The 23,265-nt window shown below is 39.2% G+C and overlaps 1 protein-coding gene across 1 annotated transcript; it reads left to right on the top strand.

Annotated features, from left to right (window-relative positions):
- Nucleotides 1-6,921: 6,921 nt before the first annotated feature.
- Nucleotides 6,922-22,213, top strand: tbx5b (T-box transcription factor 5b). The gene is made up of 8 exons (XM_088008891.1): nt 6,922-7,244; nt 7,608-7,702; nt 8,016-8,162; nt 12,220-12,367; nt 13,329-13,481; nt 14,937-15,028; nt 15,810-16,063; nt 17,815-22,213. Exons 1-8 carry the CDS (start codon nt 7,074-7,076, stop codon nt 18,399-18,401), a joined length of 1,647 nt encoding a protein of 548 aa, XP_087865017.1. The 5' UTR covers nt 6,922-7,073; the 3' UTR covers nt 18,402-22,213.
- The last annotated feature ends 1,052 nt before the right edge of the window (nt 22,214-23,265 follow it).

The raw sequence follows: 23,265 nt of genomic DNA, 5'->3' as shown, positions 1-23,265 counted from the left end.
CGTTGCTGGTCCAAGGTTTATGTGAACTCATCATACCTGGGGATGTAATGTTATTTTAGATTTTTCAGGGAGTGAATAATTAACATGGAAAATAAGAAATTGATGCAAAGATCTGAAAGCATTAAGTATCTTCTTTACTCCAAATGGTGGAATGTAGGATAAAAGTCTCATCTTGGATTGTTAAAACTTATTTCTTGTTATTGTGGGCAAACAGATCAGGTTTTATTTCTCAATTCACTGTGGAGAAACTGGCGTACCTAATATTTCCGGTGGATGCAGGTCTGATATTTGGTGATAATTGGATAACTTCTGATCATTTTAATCAATTTTCTTTCATATTGATGTTACAGAATAGGTCAGATGCTGGAAGCTTGGACATAGTTGAGTTTTCCAACACAACATTTATCAAATCTGTTTTGGGAATAGGTAAAACAGCAAATACCAAACTTTTGGGAAATTTCTGACCACTAAAAATGTGACTATGCTAAAAAAAATAATAATAATAGGTCAAGAAGACAGGTCAGTCAGAAATTTGCTTGTTTATGGCTACAAAATCAGGTGATTACAGTGAAACTTGCTTCTGTGGTTTTATTTTAATGTTAGTGGGACGTAAGTTTGTTAACATATAAATTTTGACCACTTGTGGGTTAGTGAGAATTTTTTTTAAAAATTGTACAACCAGGTTTTGTTTTTAAACCTCATTGGAATAATTTGTTGCCTCAATAAAAGGCCAAACTGGCCTTGATGGATTGATGTAAACTTATGAGCACAACTGTATCTCTGGGATGAACAAAAGTAATGTACATTTACATTTTGTAAAAATTGATTTTTATTTTTGAGGCAACTCTGTCATAAAGCCACTAGAGGGAGCTATGACACACCACATCTCAGTAGTAAACGATAAGTTAGTTCAGTCAGCATGCAGTCTCTGACGCTCAGAAAAGAAACATTTTGTCTCAGTCTTTCATCTTAGTTTAAATGTGCAACATCTCCGAAGAGTTGAATAACAAAAAGGTATGAAATAAATGCTTACTAATATGCTTTTCATTTACATCCACTGACAGAAATAATAAAATCCCCCAAATAAACTGGAAATATATTTTGTGCTGCATTAAAATCAATACTTTGCAAAATTGGTGAGATGAAACTGATTCCGCCAGCAAATGGCATAACATTTGTGATTAAGTGAAAGTTAAAAAATAAATAAATAAATACCTCACTGGGGTCACCCGACATCACTCAGTGCTCTGACCTGAATCCACATTAGCAACAGGTTGGAGAGTGAAGCGATATGCTAAGAGGCCTTTAAGTAGGCCAGTGTTGGAAGCAGCATTTTTTTTTCCAACTTGTGTGAAATAAATGCATTATAATGTGAAGCAGGCTTCCCTTCATCTGGACTCAGAGGGGCCCGTCTGGCCAGATGCCCAGACCTTCTCCACCATCCGCTGTTCCCACATCAGGCCACCTTACAAAGGAGGGGGAGGGAGGTTGTTGGAATGTATTTTGCCCTGTGTGATGTGATTGTTTGCAGAGAAATGGGTTGACCTTGCCCTTTATTGCCACACAGACACACACACACACACACACACACACACACACACACACACACGCACGCACACACACACACACACACACACACACACACACACACACACACACACACACACACTCGCTCTGGCCGGGCTGAAGGTGTGTGAGACAGCCCTGCTGAGTGCAGGAGGTCTGGGACCCCTTCACCACTTCCTCCAGACAGAGAACAGAGGATGGAGTCAGCTGAAGCCATGATGGGCCAATAATGAACCTTCCAGAGGCCACAGCCGCCTCCTTCCAGGTATGCTGTTAAGCTTATTATTATTATTATTATTATTATTATTATTATTATTATTATTATTATTATTATTATTATTATTATTATTATTATTATTCACTAGATTTCATTAGAAATAGCAATAATTATATTGAACATGAATCTTTTTAGATGTTTACATTTAAGTGATAAAAATAAGATTTTGTTATTTATTTAACCACAATTTTTGCTTGAAATTAAAATTTAAAAATGCTCTTTTGAAATAGTCTTCTTTGGAGAGCTAATAAAACTTTAAGACAAACAAAAATAAACTAAATCATTTATCAACCCTAATAAATGAGAACTTATTGCATATTTTAATTTCAGTAAATATTTCTATTTCTATAACTTTCATATCCTTTTGAGATTTTAGAAACAAATTTAACTTTTTAGTGTTTTATTCAACAACAAGACAACTACACAATTAATTTTATTTATATTTTAATGAGTCCAGTTGTTTGAAAATGTTTTTTTTTCCCAGACAATAAAAATGTGCAAAATTTAATTAAAAACCCTCCTGCAGTTTTATTTCGAAGTTAGCGTTTGTGATGGACAGACGTTCAACTGCTTAATCTGTCCAATATTTACTTTTAAAACATCAAATCCTTTAGAATATAATCCTTCTAATATTTTTTCCTTACTTTTCACAGTAGATCAATAGTTTCCAGCAAAGAAAACTGTGAGTTAGGAACTTTTTGTGAAGTCGGAAGAGAGTTTGTCATAAGAAATTGTTTTTGCCTGTTTCGCTGATGAACATAAACTATCAAGCGTGAACATATTCGCCCCCTTTTGGAGAAATCAAAAAGGAAAGAGCAAATTTATGGAGTGAGATCAGTGTCAAATAGACTGCATACAATCTTATGTACTTGTATGGGACATATGCAATATATTTAGGATTCATATAAACAAATATTTTTGATCTGATGGTTTATGTTGGCTATCTGTAGGCAATTAGAGTCACGGTTGTCTGTTCAAAAATATTTGTATATATTACAATGGAGTTCAGATGGATGAATTAAACTCTGTTTAACTGTTGCACATTGTTGCTGGAGGAGGACTGAAGAAAATGGCACGTAATGCAGTAGGTACTGAAATATGGGCACAGTACACATTTTGCTGGAACGCGTCAAATTCTCCATCATGGCGACTGTTGTGTGTGAATTGTAATTTTAATACCGAACATTCTGCATGAAATATTAAATATATATATATATATATATATATATATATATATATATATATATATATATATATATATATATATATATATATATATATATATATATATATATATATATATATATATATATATATATATATATATATATATATATATATCTCAGTAGCTCGAACATCTCGGATCCGATCTTACAGGAACGCGCACGGATGGTTGTGCACGCGCTCCCGGGCACAGAGGACACGGAGAGCCAGTCGAGTGTCTCGGAGCGGCGGCGCGCTCTCTGAGGCAGCCGCTTGTCGCGCTTTGCTGAAGGAGCCGTGAGCCGAGTTGCGGTAACTGAGATCATTCAGCGGGGATCGTTATCTGCGCTTGACCACGGTATGTAATGCTGTAGTGATTTTTATTTATTTATTTATTTATTTATTTATTTATTTATTTTGAGAGAGAATGGGGATTACAGAGGACAAAAAAAAAAAAAACGAAAAACGATTGTGCGTAAAGACAGATTTTACGCGTGTCATTTTGACCCAATATCTCCTCTTCTTTTATTCATCACATATTTAAGTGTTAAGTAGCCTTGTCTAATGTTTCGTCATTACAGTACAAACAAACTTAATAGATCGATATACGCCAGCTGCCTATTTAAGGCAACCTGCCAGTGTGTCATCATGCTGCAATGTGGACATCATCATTTAATTCTTGAGTAAATTATTCATTGAAGAGCGTTTATTAACGGGCCACTTAAGATAAACAGAAAAGACAGAAGTAAGCGTGATTGCTTTTGCGCAGCTTTGGAGTTGCGTGAAACGGAGGAAACTGGCGTGACCTCCCAGTGACCGCTTCAACTTTCAACTCTGGGTGCCTGCGGTTATCAGGATCTGCAATAATCCAGTCAAAGTGATGCGCACCCGCGTCCAGCCACTGCTGCTGCTAAAGGGCTGAATTTATAATCTACCATAACCAGATATCTTCTCCCTTTCCGTATTTCATGTGATTTTTGGAGGGTATCATTAATCTACGTTTGTGTATTATTCTTCAATATGGCACATGCATCACATAATACCCTGAGGATTAGATTTGGCTCCAAAATGGAGACACCACCACCACCACACTCCCTCCTGCTGCTCCTACTTACTCGGCTGGACAAATGTATGGGTCCCTGAGCAGAAATTAGTTTGGGAGCCCATCCTGAACAATCAGTCCTCTATAGTCACCACTAATAAAGTTTTAGTAAACATTTGATTCAGTTATGAAGAAAGGGCAGGTAAATTAACAATTAGTAGTATGACATGAGTTTTCCCGCAGCTCAAACCCAGGTCGCAGAAAATATTAAGCTGGTTGAATATAAAACTGAAAAAGACAACTATCAAACCTACAGGGCTGGATTTAGGATGATGTGGGCCCCTGGCCCCTGAGCGAGAGCCCTAACCTTGGAAGTGTCTCTTATGCATATATGATTGCACATATGCATATATGTGGTATATATATGTGTGGTATATATATATATATATATATATATATATATATATATTATTTATTTATTTTGAGAGAGAATGGGGATTACAGAGGACAAAAAAAACATATATATATATATATATATATATATATATATATATATATATATATATATATATATATATATATATATATACATAACCGCATAACCGCATCTAACCGCATATGCACATCTGCTTCAAACTGGGAAAATCTGAATAAAATTTCTATTTTGAATAGTTTTTAAGAATGAAAACCCAAAACAGTTTTTTGTAACTATGCTAAGTTCGTACTTGACCTTGTCTCTGAAAGACACCAACACAACAGCAGAAGCCACTTAAAGCTTGCTGATGTCACATCTGATGTGCTTGGGGCCAGATGAGCCTCTGACGTCACTGTTTTTAAAATGATTACATCTTGGCCAGTATTTACATATAGGGTCCATACATGAGCTGACCAGAGTTCAGAATGTCTGCAAGTGATTTCTGCAATGATTCCTGATTTAGTTCCCATACAGATTTTAAGTGGGATAATTGCAGGTAAAGCCATGGACTCATATGAGTCATAAAATGCAATTCCCAGTTGTTTGAACTGATTTTATCAATAACCAAACCAGACCCTTGCAAGACCTATACAAGCCAAATTGCGATTAGTCAGAAAAATTGCGTCCCAAAGAACAAGAAATTAAGATTTTTGTGTAATATAATACATTTCCCACAGCTTGAAATATTTTAAATGAGTTTTTCAAACTCATCTTTTCTTATTATTTCTATTGTTAAGGAACAAATTCGACATTTTGGGGGGTTCTGTGTGTTGTATGAAATTTTTAGCGTTTTTGGCCCCTTTGTGGTTTGTAGCTGCACATGTCGTTTATGCATCCGTCTGGCTCTGCTTAATGTGGCCTGATGTTTTTCTAAAGCTAAAACATTCCTAATGAACAGAACAGCTGGAATCTGTGAGACAGATTTTTTTTTTTCTTTTTCCAAGCAGAAAACGCGCTCGCTTCTTTTGTCAGTGCAGAGGTGACCAAACCAACAGATAGCAGAATAAGAGGAACCTGCGTGTAAAATGGGGATGATTGAGGATGATTCCAGTAGAAACACTGTGCGAGTACGGGATTTCTCTCGTGCTTTGTGTGTGTGCGTGCGTCACCGGTCAGGATCACAGCCGTGGATCATTTGGGGGGCGTGCGGGCGGGGGGGTAACGAATCACCACGCAGACCTATGGCGGAGCAGGGCTGCAGGAGGGGGAGGGCACGAAATGTAAGGCGGACATTACTCCATTTGTAATGAAGGGTCTTGGAGAGGGGTCTCAGATCAAGAGCCGCTGCCGCTGCCGGGTCAGAGTGGATTACAAGGAGAGAGCGAAGCAAAACAAAAAGGAAATCACAGCAGCTCATCGGTGGATGCACCGGGGACTGCGTGGAAGAGGAGAAGCGGTTCGTGCGCACAGAGACGGACAGAGGACCGAGAACAGACACAAATAAGGCACAGGAGCGGTGTTTTTTTTTTTTTTTCTGGAGAAAGAGCGGCACAATATTTCCTCGTCTGCATCTCCAAGAAGAAATCTGTTGGGAATAATAATAATATATACATTTATACATATTGAAAAAAAAACCCACAACAACACGGAAATAAAATAAGTGCACGCTGATCGCAGGAAAAGGATGAGCGTGTTTTCTACCGGGAGCAGGGAACTGAGGTGAAGGGGCCCCAGAGAGACCACCTAAAACTCAAACACAGGCAAGACAATTTGAGATTATATGTTTCCTGAAGCACTTTTAAAGTTTGACTCAAAACTTAGGCTACGGTGAACGCATTTATTTGTTGGGCAGTTCTCCTTTTGGGGGATTTCAAATTAATTAAACTGAGCTTAACGGTGCAGTCAGCAAACTACCAGGTAATTTAATCAGACAGTTAAACAGGTCAGGTTGTGACTAAAACACTGTCTGACGGCATTTTAGATAAACATACGGATGGGAAATATACAGAACTGTTCCCATTTCCTCGAAGTGGGTGCAAAAGTTCAAACTACATATTTAATCTAATTTTAAGTGAAGCTTGTGATTAGTTGATTGGATCGGTGTAACTCACAGTGAGCTGCTATAATCTAATGTAACACTTCGTAATTTACTAGAATCTGATTATTAGTGCATCACTAAATCAATGTGTCTACTGCGTCTGACTTTCAGCCACCGCACGCATCTCTAATACAGTTTATTTCATTATTTGCATCATTTACTTTTTTTCCCCATCGTTATTAACTGGGTGTTTTACACATTACAACGTATGCCTAAATTGCTTGATATTTTGTTTGTGTTTGTGTCACTTCGTGAATCTTCATCTTCACTGAACACGCAGCGGTGATCTTTAAAAACCGAATCAACATGTTTTGCTGTGTGTGTGTGTGTGTGTGTGTGTGTGTGTGTGTGTGTGTGTGTGTGTGCGTGTGTGTGTGTGTGTGTGTGTGTGTGTGTGTGTGTGTGTGTGTGTGTGTGTGTGTGCGTGTGTGTGTGTATGTGTGTGTGTGTGTGCGTGTTTGTCCAGTGAGTCATGGCGAACGGAGGGGATCAGTTCGGCCTTGCAGATCGCCCGGACTCGGACAGTCTGGACTCTCCAAAGGAGAACAAACAGGAAAATCTCAGCTTCACTTTAAAATCAGCAGCTGCTTCACCGCAGACAGATTCCAGCCAGCAGGTAGCGGCCTCTGCTGCAGACCCTGATGTAAATATAAAATATTTATCACTACTAACTGCCGCTTATTCACTAGAACATAGATTTGTGTTTAATATGCCAAAATGTTAACGCGTAAGGAGCATTTTTTAACATAACGTCTGATTTTGCATTTCAATATTTTTCATTGAATCCAACAGATTAAGTTCGCTAAAGTGCAATTAATTTCGAGCTATTTTATTTCACAAATTTGAAGGAAAAATTTCGCTTTGTTTTCCTAGAATGTCTAAATATATATATATATATATATATATATATATATATATATATATATATATATATATATATATATATATATATATATATATATATATATATATATATATATAAGCAGTGTTTGTGTTTCCGCCGTAGGGAATGGAGGGGATCAAAGTTGTCCTTCATGACAGGGAACTTTGGACAAAGTTTGACGAAGTGGGAACTGAAATGATCATCACGAAAGCTGGAAGGTAGGAGGCATTACTTTGTTGTATGCAATAGAGATGTCCAATTACCACAACGCCTGGATCTCCAGAAGAAAAAAAAAGAGCGAAACAAAAACGCTGCGTGTTATACATAAATAAAGAAAAAAACTGTTATGAATCATTTTAACAAAATAAGGTCTGGAATACGCATGTCACAGAGGGCCCCAAGGGACGTTTCGTCTCAGGAGAGCGGGAAGGAATTTATGCAGCCTACTTTTCCGTCCGTTTTAGTTTGCAACGTCACATTGTTTATATAATTTATTTTTATTATGCTAGAAATGCAATGTTATTTCTTTTTCTCTTTTTTTCCACGTTTCCCCTGCAGGAGAATGTTCCCCAGCTACAAGGTCAAAGTCACAGGACTAAATCCAAAGACCAAGTATATACTCCTAATGGACATCGTGCCCGGAGATGACCATCGCTACAAATTTGCAGACAATAAATGGTTTGTCTATTGCATCTCGTTACTACGCAACAATATGTAGTTTAGCGATGTTTTAGGAGCTTGAAAAAAAAAACTGGTTATATTAATTTCAAGTGAGGCCCACAATTTGAAACACAATATATGTATGTTTCAGTTTTATTCTATATAATCCTGACCTTTGAAACTTATACAAGTGGTGGTTTGAACCGAGATGATCCGAGTTTCTACCCTCCACTCGACCCTGCCTCCGCGCTGCGTAAAAGGTTGGGTCCTTACGCGGGCTGCGGCTGGCCTACTTCCCCATGTTTCTCCCTCTGTGTGTGTCTGCCCGGCGGTTACATCAGAATATGACGGGTTCACGGAGCGGACAGACGGCACAGACCGGATTAAAGTCTCTCATTCAGCTTGTGCTGAGGCTAAAACCCGAACGGACCACTGACTCTAATGAGATTCATCAGTGCGCTGCTGCCACCCCACAACGCCAAAAATAAGCTTTCCTTTTGAGAATAAGACAGGAGGAGCGACTGTGGATAAACTCGCTGACATATAAAGTGCTCGTAAAAGATGTCTAAATGTTTGTTGTTGTTTTTTTGTCCTTGTGCTGTACAACCCCGAGGCCTTATTGGGAGACAGCTTTAGGATGAGGTTTCTGTTTCCCGATGTGTAAACCACATCAAGCTTGTTTTTTTTTTTTTTTTTTTGCTGTCTCTGGAAAAGTTTGTAAAACCTGCGGTTTGCAAAAGAAAAAAAATAAGAAGTGGAACTGTTTTATCCACAATTTAACTTTTTTTTTCTTTTCCTTTTTTCGTTTGGTGTTATGAATGTCTCTAAATTGACTTTACAGCCCAACCTATAGTTTATGTTAAGTTTATTTTTAACAGGAGAAACAAAAGGAGAGATTTCTTTAAATCTTATTAAATAATTTTAATCAATATTTCTAAAAACATTTACTCGAAGATAGTTACATTTCTGTCAATAATAATAATAATAATAATAATAATAATAATAAAAAAATCATGTTTTATTTATTTATTATTATTATTATTATTATTATTATTATTATTATTATTATTATTATTATTATTATTATTATTATTATTATTATTATTATTTACTTATGGTTGTGGATTGCAGGACCAAGCATTTAAAACTCGCTGTCACTAAAAGAATGTGATGAGCCTGCAGGTCAGCAGCACATGCTGTGTGGGGGGGAAGCAGAGGAGACTATTAATCATAAAGGCTGGAAAATAAAGACTCAAGAGTGAGAGTTACCTGAATTATTGTGCCAGAGAATGGTTGTAGGTTCAAGTGACAAGTGGTACCAGAACAGACTGAGAAAGTGACTGACAATGAGGCTAATGTCCTCATGTGGGACATGACCGTCCCTACGGATTGTGTCATTTCTGTGAACTGGCCAGACATTGTGCTCCATGACAGGAACAACAGGATGAATTACTTACTTGATGAATATATATCAGATGACAATAACATTTTGAAGAAAGAGGCAGAGAAAACAACAAAGTTCACAAATCTTAGAAGTCGGGCACATGGGGAAAAGAAACTCCAGTCATGTCAATTGTAAATGGAGATTTAGGAACCACCTCCCATGCAGAGTTGGTGCCAACGAAATGCAAAAGACACATGCTGTCACACAAATCCTCAGCTAAACAATCTGTCTGACCCCTGGTGAATGAAACAGCAATAAAAGAAGAAATGCTGAGAAAATAAACATAATGTAGCAATAATAACAAGCGATCAGTATTTTAAAATTCTCAATTTAGAATCCTCCATCCATTCTTGTGTTTAGGTCAATCAATCAATCAATCAATCAATCAATCAATCAATCAATCAATCAATCAATCAATCAATCAATCAATCAATCAATCAATCAATTAGAGCACACAGACAACTGTTATATATAACTATAGTTCCTATGGGTCCTTTCTGTTTTGCCTTAGCCAGCATCGTGACTAAAACACACTTTAGCTATGCTGCATCGTTCATTTGCCTCCTAATAATGAAGCGTAACTATTTAAAGCTAGATGCAAATGTTTAAATTTGTTATGACAACATGCAATGCTAAACCTTTCCTTCTTGCCTGGGGGCAAAGAGTCCAGCTTGTTAACATTCTACTGAGTTTGAGTTTAGCATTAGCATTATCACTTAACTCATTAAGCCGGATGCACATATTGTTAATCTATTTTATTATGGTGGCATGTTAAACTTTTCCCTGACAGCCACATTTGCGATCGGCTGCTCACTGGCATCAACTGCTGCACAGTTAATAGCTCAACATGTTGCTATGCTAGCAAGTTTAATTTTAGCACAAAAGTCACTAAAAAAAACCTGATGCTTGGTGCAAAATGTTCAGTTTCTTTAAACAAGATGATATTTTAAATGCTTGCTACCACTAGTTCTGGATTAAGGGGCTCGATTGTTTCAGGTTTACTTTAGCGCTGCAGTGCTTGAGTCCCGTCATCTGCAGAAATGCTCAGATGACTCTACAGTCGTTGGGGGTATCAGACATGGTCAAGATGTTTTTTAGTAAAAAAAGAGACGTTTTTTGGCACAGTGTGAAAACAATTATCTTATCTTGAACGTGAGCAAAGCAAAGGAGATGGTTGTGGATTTCAAGAGAGACAAGATTAGGTCAAAAACTATTTCCATCATGGAAGAAGAAGTGGATGTGACAGAGGAATATAAATATTTTGGGGTTCACTCAGACATCAGGCTGGGCTGGAGTTACAACGAGAAAGGACTGAGAAGGCTGAGGCAGCTTAGATTCGTTAAGGTTTGCAGAAAGATGCTGCACATCTTCTATAAATCTGTTGTTGAGAGCGTTACTGTTGGGGTGGCAGCATCAGAACCAGGAACTTAAAAATGTTCAGCAACCCGATCAAGAAGGCTGGTCCTGCTCTGGTTATGATTATGAAAAGAAGGATTCTTCATGAAATTAAGAAAATTACAGACCACCTTTGGACTGTTATACAATAACAGAGGGTCTTCAGTTAGAGGCTTCTGTATGTTTTGTTGTAACACAGACTGCTACAGGCGATCCTACAACAACATTTAATTTCTCTCTGGGATCAATATTCAATAATCAAGTATTCTTGAATTTGAAATGTATTCTAACAAGATTGTATGCCAAAGCTTTCCTGACAACCACAGCTAAAATCTGCTATTCATTAGCAATAATTGCCTCAGGTTTGCAGTAAGAGTCAAAGTTACTAGCACGCTAACTCATTTAACTTGAACATTAGCAGTTAAATCCAGATAAAAACCTAAATCTTTACTCCAACACAAACTTTCTGAACCTTATAAGGGGTCAGAGCCTCAGGTGATGCATTTATTACTACAACATATTTAAACATAACAACCTAATTGTTCTCTGCTGCACATGTGACAATAACAGACAACTAAGCCACCACCTCTGTGTAGTTCTCATGTTTAAAAGTAAATTTGTTCATTAAATAGCTTGCATTTAAAAACTAGCATGCTTTTTAAAAATAATAAATAAATAAATAAATAAATAAATAAATAAATAAATAAATAAATAAATAAATAAATAAATAAATAAATAAATAAATAAATATTGGCTAATACCCAAAACATATTTTGGGATGTATTAAATTTAAAATATCTAAGTGTAAAATCAGTGTTTAAAAAATATATATAAAACGTGACCTCCTTTTCTTCTTTTGGGCTTTTATCTTCAGCAAACCTCAAGTCTGAAGGCCTAAAATTAGTAGGATACTAAAAGCAGAATACTTTACTTTTTCACTTTAGTATTTTTATTGTAACACTTGAATGGATCTTAGCTATATTCCGTAAAAAGAACATTTTATTTTACACTTTAAATATATGTCGAAACAACAAAACGCCGCTCTTTATTTGAGTCTAATTAAAGCTCCGGTCAACGCAGGCCTCCTCCCGCCGGAGGCAGCCGAGACTGACTGCGCCACGGGGCGCTCGGCAAATCACTGCAACAGAGAGTGAGAGTCTCACTTTCTGGTCATTTTTCTATCTGATGGGTGGATTTATTTTATTTATTTATTTATTTATTTTTTTAACCATTCAGGTCTGTAACGGGCAAAGCAGAGCCCGCGATGCCCGGCAGGCTCTACGTCCACCCGGACTCTCCCGCTACCGGAGCGCACTGGAGCCGCCAGCTTGTCTCCTTCCAGAAGCTCAAACTCACCAACAACCACCTGGACCCCTTCGGACACGTGAGTCAGCTCTCCTCCTGTCCGTCCACAAACTGCTCTGGATAATTTAAAGACAGAAATTTAAAGGTGATAAAATAAATAGAAAGATAACCGCGTATATAAAAAGAATCAACTATTTAATGAACGTATTTTGTTGGCCAAATTAGTTAATTAGAATCTCCATTTAAAATATATTTATGTTCTTAATGTACAAAGAAAACAACACATAATAGACCACATCAAGCGCTCTCTCTCTTTATCTTTCTTTCTTTCTTCTTTTTTTTTTTACATTATGAAAAAAATAAAAATAATAATAATAAAAAGCATTTCCAGTATTCCCATTAGGGATAATGATTTCAATGAATCCAGAGTCCATTAGCTCATTGATGTTACCAGAGGAAATATTAAACCCTGTGGATAAACAAAAGGTTCCTGTACACAGAAAGACTGGTCTAGTCTGGAAATAGTTTGGACTACTTAATTCACTGTTACTACAGTTTGACATTACCGATTATTGTTTCAAAAATAGATTTAAAGAATCTGTAAAACCTTTTTATGATGCCGAGGTTTGCTCAAATCTGAATACACAGACTAGTTTTGAATTGTGTATGTTATGCAATAAGACAAATTATATTAATCCAGTAAAATAAAAAGTATTTGATGAGAATATGTGATTTGAATGTAGTCTATCACAATATAATGGATAAGTGTCAACAGTTAAAACCACTTCATGAACGATTAAGATGAATGTTTGTTAATAAATAAATAAATAAATGAAATGGCTTGGTCTTCTTCTTAGCGTTCGTCGCTTTGATCCGACCACAAATGTTGTATTTTAATCATCAACAGGAACAAAGAAATCTGAAAAACTGCAGAATCTCGACCATATGGGTTCAATCTCAATAAAGTCTGTCCAACCACCAGCATCTACTAGAAGGATGACGGGCCTGTCGGTATCATTTTCTCCTTTCCTCCCGTGCAGATAATACTCAACTCCATGCACAAATATCAACCTCGTCTCCACATTGTCAAAGCGGATGAAAACAACGGCTTCGGCTCAAAGAACACGGCTTTCTGCACCCATGTGTTCCCAGAAACCGCCTTCATTGCCGTGACATCTTATCAAAACCACAAGGTAGGCCTTTCTCAAACATCACCAGTTATAGCAAACATTATAACTGGTGTTTAGATATAATCTGATGTTGTATCACAAAGTGCATTCTCTACAAAGTTTAGTGTTTCCTTGTGAACATAAATCCCTGTGTGTGTGTGTGCGTGTGTGTGTGTGTGTGTGTGCGTGCGTGTGTGTGTGTGTGTGTGCGTGCGTGTGTGTATGTGTGTTCATGTGAGTGCTGGTCTCTTATGAGCTGTTTCTTTCCCTTGATCTTGAGTCCTTCAGTTTTTCTGACACCTACTAAAGACAGATTGCTGAAGCTTTGAGCCACAGGGTCGATACATTTTCATAAAGACTCGCTTTGATCTGATTTCACTTTCACACAAAAAAAGGGGAAAAAAAACATTAAACTTGATAGCAATAAAAATGAACTTTCCAATATTATTTCTTACATCGTTATTTTTTTAAAATTAAAACTTTAACTTAATCTCATAATTTAGTATGTCATTTGTAATGAATAGATAATGCAGTTCTAATAAAAAAATAACTAAATAAAAAAAAAACATAATCATAATTAAGCTGCCAACTTACAGTAAATGTTATATCAATTCAGCCAATGTTAAATTTGATTATTTTTATTGTATGGTTCAATGCAAGTCAATTGGTCAATTATTTAAAAAAAAATAAGAAAAGGTTAAGAAATTATTTATAATCTTTATCCAGCAGATATAGTTATAATTTATTATTTCTAAACAATTGTAAAAATGTGATTTATAAACAATACTGTTTGCTAATGTTAGCTACAAATGTTTTGTTGTGCATAAACTTTGTTACTTTTACTTCAGTTTGATTAAAATTGATTTTTAAAAAAAGAAAGTTTCATTATTTATTTTATTTATTTATTTAAAGTTTTTATTTAATATATAAGCAATTGAGAAAATCAGAATAATTTGAACCTCATTAAGGCACTCACACCAAGCAGCTTGTAATAATGTTTTATGTTCCAGTGCAGAAATCAGAGCTGTTGAGGCTAAACCTTGGCAGCGACCATCAGTCTTTTCAGCACTTCAAAGTTTGTTTGGACCTGATCTCTGGCCCACTTGTCCTGCTGAAGTTGCTCCGTAGCCAAAAGAAATCCTTCAAAACGCAGAAGGTTTACTTTCATGACATCACCAAGAAAAATCTGAAGCCTCGACTTCAAAGCTCAGAGCTTCGGACCTCTAAAAGCCCAGTGACTGTTTGGGTAAACAGTTTATTCCGCGTCAGCTGGTCAGCTGGCGAGGACGCTGCACTCTGAGCACCAACGGCCAAGGAATGCTTGGTTGTCCGGAGCTCAGACCGAGCTGCTTAAAGTTTCAATCACAGCCGTTAGGGACGCATGTTTAGGTTTGGGTGAATCCACAACACTGTGTTTTGTCTGCCTTCTTTGACTTCTGTCCTATTTGAACGCTTATGTTCTTGGCTTTCCGCACTCAGATCACGCAGTTGAAGATAGAAAATAATCCGTTTGCCAAGGGCTTCAGAGGCAGTGACGACAATGAGCTGCATCGCATGGCCAAGCTGCAAGGGTGAGTGTTTACAATTTGTTTTCGCTTCTGCGTATTTGTAGGCATTTCTAAGAGTTAAATCCATTTTTTTTTTTTGGCCATTTTAAGTCATAGGTGATGCTGTGCATGTTGTGATTGCATGCATATGGCGTAGCCAAGTGGTTTGAAAAGGTTTGAGCTTTTGTCACCTGAAGGCTGAACTTTGACTCAACGGCCAGTGAAAACACTGGATTGATAAACGTATGACATCACATTGCTGCAGGTCTATTAGGCCTGTCGCTGCTGATTGGCTGACGACGGCCCTGCATGGTGTGAGATTGTGTGCCGAGCTAATCTCTGTTCGAGTCGCATAGACATTTCAGAGACTTTAGTGAGCTGTTACTGATCGGAGGGAGAAGAAAACCCTGCAGAGGGGCGAGGGAGGGAGATGCAGCACCCATGTTTTCGTGTTGTTGAGGAGAGGAGAGTCTATCTGAAGTGACACATGGATGGATGTTTATTTTTAGAGCGGTGAATTATCTCACAAGAGCATTGGCTGAGCCTGTGTATGTGCGTGCATAGAGTGTGTGTGTGTGAGCAGGAGTCAGGGAGATGTGGCCCGCTGTCTCCTACATACCACAGAGTTCACACAGAGGGCAGCGAGTGCAGGGGGGGGAAAAAAATCACAGCTGAAAGGTTGTGGAACAACTGAATGGGACGGAGAGAAAATAACAACAAAACGGACGTATTAACAAAGAAAATTAAATGTTATAAGGACAAATGCATCTAATCCCAGAGTCCCCCTCTTCTTTTAATCTTGCAGCAAAGATTACCCCGTCGTTCCGCGCAGTACTGTCCGACAGAAAGCCTGCTCTGCTGGGAGTCCCTTCAGTGGGGAGGGCCGAGGTCTCCGGGGGTCCCCTGACGCCATCGGCTCCCCTTTCAGCTGCGAGAACGGTTTGAGCTGCGGCAGTCCTCAGGAGCTGCTGAGCGCCCCGCCTGTTCACTACGCCCATCCTCACCCACACCTGCAGCCTGCCCAGCAGCTGCAGGGCTACAGCTACAGCAAGAGGAAAGGTGGGTGCGACGTTTGCACTACAGTCTTCACAGAAAGGCCTGCTAATTTATAAAGCTAAATATGAGAAAATTACATAATCTAGTGTTCCATATTTTTAATGATCAGGTCAGTTTTAAACAAAACTCTTTTTATTCTGTTTTTTTTTAACTGCATCTGAACGCAGATAAGTGGTTAACAAAGATGCACAAATATAGCTGACAAACAGATTTATATTAATTTGCCCCATTCCTTGCCCTTACTTAGTGTCTGCAAATCTAATTAGCATCAGATTTACAAGGACAGCAGCTGAATGAATAAATAAATAAGTTATTTTCATGTGAACCCATTTGTGCTCTCGATGGATAATCAGACATTATAATCAAGAGCAGTAAAAAAAGAAAATTAGAGACCTCTTCAGTAGACCGCATATTTAGTTTAAAAAAATGAGATCCTCTCATTCCTTCAATGAGATGTGAATAATTTCAGTTTGAATTCAGACTTTGGATGCATTCATTTAGTTTTAGCTAGCAGTTCTCATTGAAAGACGTGTAAATATTCTTTCATCAATGGCAGTGGTGTAATTTCACAAAAAAACTTTTGAAAAATTCACTTTTTAATTTTAGTACCTTTGTTCATTTGGGGAAAATATCTTAGATTCAGAAGACTGATGTCCACAAAATCTGCTTATTTAAATGTATCCAGGCCATTTTTTTTTACATTTACACTTTGTCAAAGGTGATCAGAGTTTCTTCAAACATTTAACTACTTAGAGTAAATAATCAAGTCATGTTTTTGTGTTTCCCTGGGGAACAAATACCTGGTGACACACATCAGAAGCTCAATTCTTTTTGCCACCAGCCAATAAGCTAAATGAGGAGCCAAGTTTGTGTTGGCACCACACGCAGTGAGCACCGTGACGAGGGAAGAGAGACATCTTTAGAGCTCACATATGGAGGCTGACTACAGAGAGAAGCATCCTGGGTTTACCAAGCCTTCACAGCAAAACCTGGGCACATAATGGCAGGGAAAGGGTTTCTGGATCCTACCATCACAAACATAAACATGTAAAGTTTGCTACGCTCTATTATGACTGTAAGTGCTGCAACTGTGTGTTTTGAATCAACTTGCAGTACCAAACACCCCAGTTTGGAAGACCGCTGGTGGTTTTGTGAAAAACTATTTCCTACCATCAGTTTTTCCGCCTCTCAATAAATGGACACAGATTAAAGGCTGGAATTTTCTTTTTTTCCCCAGTATGAGACAGTGCTAAAGGCATTTTTTAATACTTCTGTCTGACTCTTTAAAATGATGCCAATTAATGTGGTAAAACTGTTTTTCTGCATAGAAGTACATACTATATACAGTTGATTACATCTATGAAATAACATCATGTTTGCAGTTTTGCCAATAAGTTGGAAACATTGGTGAAAACCACAATTTTACATTAAGAATGGATTCATCTTTTTGACTCATGGCCCTTAATGTAATTTATCCCGAATCTGCCAAACCATAAAATCTATCTGCTGTGCAATAATTATTTTCAACTCCTCAGCTTAAAGCTGCAGTATGTAGCTTTTATAGAAAATAGGTGGAGGTGCTTGATATTTTCACAGACTATCTGTCTCCATACTGTCACAACATGGTGACAGTTTTAATAAATATTAAAAAACATAAAAGTTACATACTGCAGCTTTACGTCAGGAGTTCTGATGTTCATCCTTTGTGTCCTAAATGCTGAATGAAGCCGATATTTTTCTCTTTCTCTCTGCAGCAGAGGAGAACTGCTCTCCAAGGAACCACCAGCCTCCATACAAGAAACCCTTCACTGGTGGTTCACTAAGCGAGGAGGAGTCCTACTACCACCCCTCCTCCTATCCTGCTCCTCCACCCGGTTTGTCAAACATTCCCACTCTTGGTCTCACTGACTCCCCCTACAGCTCAGACATGGGACAGCGTCAGGCATGCATGTTTGCCGGCTCAGAGCCCAGAATGGATGAATTCAACTGCACATCCTGGTCGTACACCTGCCCGCTCCCTACCGCCATGACCCCCGTGGAACCCTACCCGCCTTACACTCCTCATCCCCCCTACAGCTCCAGCCCCCAGGGCTCTAGACTAAGCGCGCTGGCCCATCAGAGTTCTCCGTCGCTGGGAGAGCACATCCCACACGATCCCTACCAGAGCCAGAGCTCCGGACCTCGATCGCAGAGCTCCCAGAGTGTTCCCAGCAGACAGCTTGGCTCTCCTCTCAGAGAGTTTCCCCGCTACACGCCCAACCTGTCGCCGCCTCTCTATCACACGCTAGACACCCACACACACATCAGGTGTGGAGTCCCAGAATGGAGTGCAGCCTCCTAACCAAACCATAAAGACAGATTCACCATAAACTCCCTGCTCTCCTTAGAGATGCTGCACTGAACGAACTGAGATACTTTTTGTAAAGTTGTGAATTTTGTGACGTTGTGCTGTGTAAGTCATGTTCCTCCTCTCTGCTAGAAGGAGCAGCAAATTATTAAGGACCTAACATAAAGGACATTAGTGAAATGTAGCCTCTTCCAGGCAGCCTGGTGATCAGTGACGTTGTTAACTTTGCGTCTATTTGAAGCTCATTCTAACAATTGCACTGTGATTCATTTCTTAAGGCCAGACCCCCTGAACTGCACTTGGCTGTTTCTCTCTCAACATCTGCTACTTTATGCATGGTGAAGGATGTGAATTGTGCACACTGTCAGTCAGACAGCAACATTTATCCACCAATGTAATCTCAGTTATCACAACACAGCCCAGGGCGGACTTGTCTCTCTTGTTAGTGGAGCAAAGTGCTGCTCCGTGCTCAGTCTCGGCGAAGGAGAAAAGGCACTGCGTTGTCCAAATGTGTGCTAGTGTACATGCAAACCCGGTGTCAGCTCAGCTAAAGGATGCTCAGAGTTTAATTTCCAATGAGACAGCCAGCGATAGCTGCAGGCTCCCCTTTGCAGAGATAAACACTTTGTTTAGATCGCGCTACAGGCTGAAAGACCTGTAAACACTGCTTCCATTGCATTCTGGGTAAATGCACAAGTCAGCGTCACGCAGCTGTCACTGGTGTCCTCTCAGTCACCCCCCAACTGACCAATCAGCATCCTCTGTTCACAGAGTAGCAGCAAATGAACACCAAGCTTATATTTATGCTCAGCTGACCGCAGAGGTTTATGCGTGTGTGTGTGTGTGTGTGTGTGTGTGTGTGTGTGTGTGTGCGTGTGTGTGTGTGTGTGTGCGTGTGTGTGTGTGTGTGTGCGTGTGTGTGTGTGTGTGTGTGTGTGTGTGTTGGCCCTGTTTTGTTTGCTTGTGAATTATTCATGAATCTAATGCTGATTTCTGACACGTGAGGATTGCTCAGCAGAAGAAAAGAAGGAAAAATGATGCTCTGCAGATGAAAATGCTTTGCTTTTGATCGGAATTGGTCTCCGCCCTATTCACACACAATTATTCCAACATTTGCTTTGATTAGATTTCAGTACGTTTCCGTTGTAGCTCACTGTAAACATTCGTATCCTTTTCCTGACAGAAAGCCTGGTTTTATGTTTGTGTCCTGAAGGAGTTTTCATTTCTCTGACCGGGTGTTTTAACATGCAGTAACCTGTTATAAGGTGCTCTAACATGACAACAGCCTCATCATTCCTTAATATGTGTTTGCACACCCGTCTGCCACTTTATTTGGTGCACTTGTTCAGTTCTGTTTACAAATAAAAATGGTGAATTAGCCTTTAAGTATCTGAAGTTGAAATTGAGGCTGCTGGTGGGGGCATGGTGGTGTTGGGAATATTGTCTTGTCTTTTGGGCCTCATAATGCCAACTGCAGCCTACCCAAATGTTGTTGCTGATCATGTTCTTCCCTTTATGTCAACCTGCAGCTAGATAACACCCATGTTGAGCTCAAATCATCTCAGTTTGGCAAAGGCATTGACGGTGGTAGGACTTTGTTCTGCCACTGTAGGACAAATGGTGGGCAACTGTAACCTTGTGTCCTTGGGGAAGGTGCTTCACCCACCTGGCCTGGAGGTGGAGGTCAGAGGGCACATTGATTGGGGGTGCATGGCAGCCTCACTTCTGTCAATCTTCCCCAGGGCAGCTGTGGCTACAATGCAGCTCATTAGCATCGGTCTGTGAATGAATTGGTGAATGATTGAATGTAGTGTGAAGAGCTTTGGAGTCCTCTGGACTTGATAAAGTACAGGCCATCTACCCAAAATGTCTGAGGAATGTTCCTGACACCTTGTTGAATCTTTGTCACAAACAATTATGGGAGATCTGAAGCCATAAGAAAGTCAAGTCTAATCTTCTGTTAGCGCAGTGTACCTAATAAAGTGGCCGGTGAGTGTGTCTGCGTGTGTGTGTGTCTGCGTGCATGTACGTGCGTGTGTGTATAAAATGAGATGTTTTAGGGTGTGTGTGTGTGTTTTTTTTTGTTTTTGTTTTTTTTGCGCTGTTGCTGTTAATAGTATTTATTGCTCCAGGTTTGTAAAGTTTGCTTGTTATTAACTTGTGGAAAAAGTTTTGAGGATTTATCTCCAGTTTTACTCTCCATCCCAAAGTGTTGATAAATAATTGTGGAAACTGAAGAAAACAACATGTTTTATTGGAGAAAAAAAAAATACAGATTTATAAACAGAAATTGAATAAATTTTTTCAAGAGAGAGTCGACTGGTTGTACGTTCTTCTTTCACGTGGCGTTCAACGTTATCGGTGGGTTATTTAAAGCACGTCCAGCGTCTCTGCAGTGGAAACTCTTTTGAGTGCCGCTCTCTTTATCAGCTCAAATGCATGTACGAATATGAAGGACCTGATAAGCAGCAAAGCCTCACTCTGTTGTGTTGAATGTGTTTCCTGCTGAGAGATTGCTCTGCAGGGAACCCTTAGAGGGTTCTGGATGTGCCGTGCATACCTTGTTGTCCTCCTCTTTATCTCTGACAGGTTGTTTGGCGTCTCGCTCTCCACCAGCTGGACCGTCTCTCTGACAACCTGCTGCCCTGAGAAGGAAGGGGGTCCGTCGCGATGGAGGACAAAGAAACTCCCGTTCAGACTCCCATGTGTTGGTTTTTCTGCCAACATGTTGCCGCAGCTCTCACAGAGTTGGTCACATTTCAGAAGTTGTCGGCCCTCTATTTCTCTCACCCTTTTTACGTCTCTTTCTTCTTTCCTGTCTCCATCACATACACCGTAAGGTCAGGGGTTAAGCAGGCACCTCTTCAGAGGCTCTGTTCCTCCTTAACCCTTTGTCTCCGGGCGGACTCAGTCCAGAAGGGGGAGAGAGAGCCAAATTCCACAAGTTTCCACATGTGAAAATGCATTTCTTCATGATTGCATGTACAGCAACAGGACCTTCTGACATGTTTTTGGCAAAAAAAAAAAAAAAAAGGGAAGGAGTGAGTAAAGTGCTGGGTGAAGTGGGACTAATATTAAACACAGACGCTGTGGACTGTGTAGGAGTGCGGGACCTCAATCAGTCGGTGGAGGACTTTCTCAGACATGCTGGTCGGAGAGTAGATGGATGAAGCTGTGTGATCAAAGAGCCTAAGTGGTGTTTATCATTAGTCCCATCTCCTCTGCACCACTCCTGCACATACGACTTCTACTATCCCTTCTTATTCTGCAGCAATACACTAGCTATGTGCCCAGATCTTCTCAGCTGCGGTGGTTTGTAACAGAACTGAGTAGCGCGCCCAATTGCCAGTCGCTTGAGCTGAAGCTTTGTATCAGACGAGACAGGCTGTAAACTGAATTATTTGTGCAGAGCAATTTCTCTTACATGAGTGCTTTGAAAAAGATATTACGGACTTATAAAAAGCTATTTTCATTACAGTCTGAGGTATTTGTTTGAATGTATAAATTGGCCTCCCTTCCTAAAGGCATTTGCGTGGTGTTTAGCATTAGTGATGTCATTTTGTGTGGAATAAGTGCTCTGAGATGGAGCGTAATTGGAAAAGATGATTATGGTTGGTCTCCATCGTTCTGATGGCGATCGGTCACCGGAAAGGGGAAAAGGAGAAGAAGCTTTTTTTTTGTTGTTGTTTCTCCAATAGCCTGACAGTAACAGATTAGAATTTGTGTTCAAGGAAGTTTGATTAAAGCTTTTCACACCTTTTATAAGGTCAAAGTCTTCCTTTTTTCTTTCTTTTTTTTTACATTTTACAACACAATCTCAAACTTTGCTGTCCTTTGTTGGGGTTTTATGTGACAGACCAACATAAAGTAGTGCACAGTTGTGAAGGTGAGGAAGGACGTGTTTTATTTATTTGTAAAACTTTGTCATGCTTTTCTATCCCGCCTATACTTGAGTTAATAGTTTGTAAAACTCTTATTGCTGCAGCTGTTTCGATGTATCGCTCTGTCAGCTTTCAAACACAGAAATTGTTGCTCATTTATCTTTGTAAAATATCTTGAAGTCAGTCCAAATGATTGAAGACAGATTCTCTGGAAGAGGAACCTCCACCTCACTGTCAAACCATTCAGCTCATAAAAGATTTTTCCAGGGTTTTTCTGTATTTAGCTCCCTCCGTCTTTCCATCCTCCTCTGTCTGCCAAAGAGAAACATACCTACAGCATGATGCTACCTCTACCATTCCCAGGGTTATGGACAGCATTAGTAGCTCTTGCATTTTGATCATAAAGTTTAACGCTTATCTCATCTGGCTACAGCACCTTCCTCCGTGTCTCTTTCAAGAATTACTTTTTCTTCCCAGTCTTGAGTAAAAGTCAAGATTTGTGGGATGCATAACGAACAGACTCTTCCACCTGAGCTGTGGATCTCTGCAGCTACTCCAGAGGCTGTCATAGCCCTCTGGATGGAGATGACTTGGAAGGTTTGTAGTTGTACCTCTTACTCTTTCCACTTTCAGACAATGGATTGATCTGAGCTCTGAGATGTTCAAAGCTCAGGGCTTTGTGGGTTTTTTTGTTGTTTTTTTTAAGCCCAATCCTGCTTTCAGCTTCTCCACCGCTTTCTCCCTGACCTGTCTGCTGCATTCCTTGATGTTCACTGAGGTCATCAAGTTGTTCACCAGTGTTTCTGCAGCAGATCTCTGAGGCCTTCACAGAACAGCTGGGCATTAACACACAGATAATCTTTTATGCTAAGTAGGAGACTTTCTAATTCAATTTATTACACATAATTTTATGCCAGTGTATCAGAATCATTAGGGTTGAATACAAATGCATGCCACACTTTTCAAACTTTTTTTTG

This window comes from Poecilia mexicana, unplaced genomic scaffold (assembly GCF_051168715.1).
Source record: "Poecilia mexicana isolate PSO_F unplaced genomic scaffold, ASM5116871v1 scaffold_9, whole genome shotgun sequence".
Lineage (NCBI taxonomy): Eukaryota > Metazoa > Chordata > Actinopteri > Cyprinodontiformes > Poeciliidae > Poecilia > Poecilia mexicana.
Note: the sequence above shows the minus strand (reverse complement) of the source record. Positions and strands in the feature narration are given on the sequence as shown.

What these genes read in the sequence shown, in the direction of transcription:
- tbx5b (XM_088008891.1), top strand. Translation starts at nt 7,074, where the DNA reads ATGGCGAACGGAGGGGATCAGTTCGGCCTTGCAGATCGCCCGGACTCG. An exon ending in ATCATCACGAAAGCTGGAAG is followed by an intron (nt 7,703 to 8,015) that starts GTAGGAGGCATT and finishes TTATTTCTTTTT; the next exon opens with CTCTTTTTTTCCACGTTTCC. An exon ending in CGCATGGCCAAGCTGCAAGG is followed by an intron (nt 15,029 to 15,809) that starts GTGAGTGTTTAC and finishes TTAATCTTGCAG; the next exon opens with CAAAGATTACCCCGTCGTTC.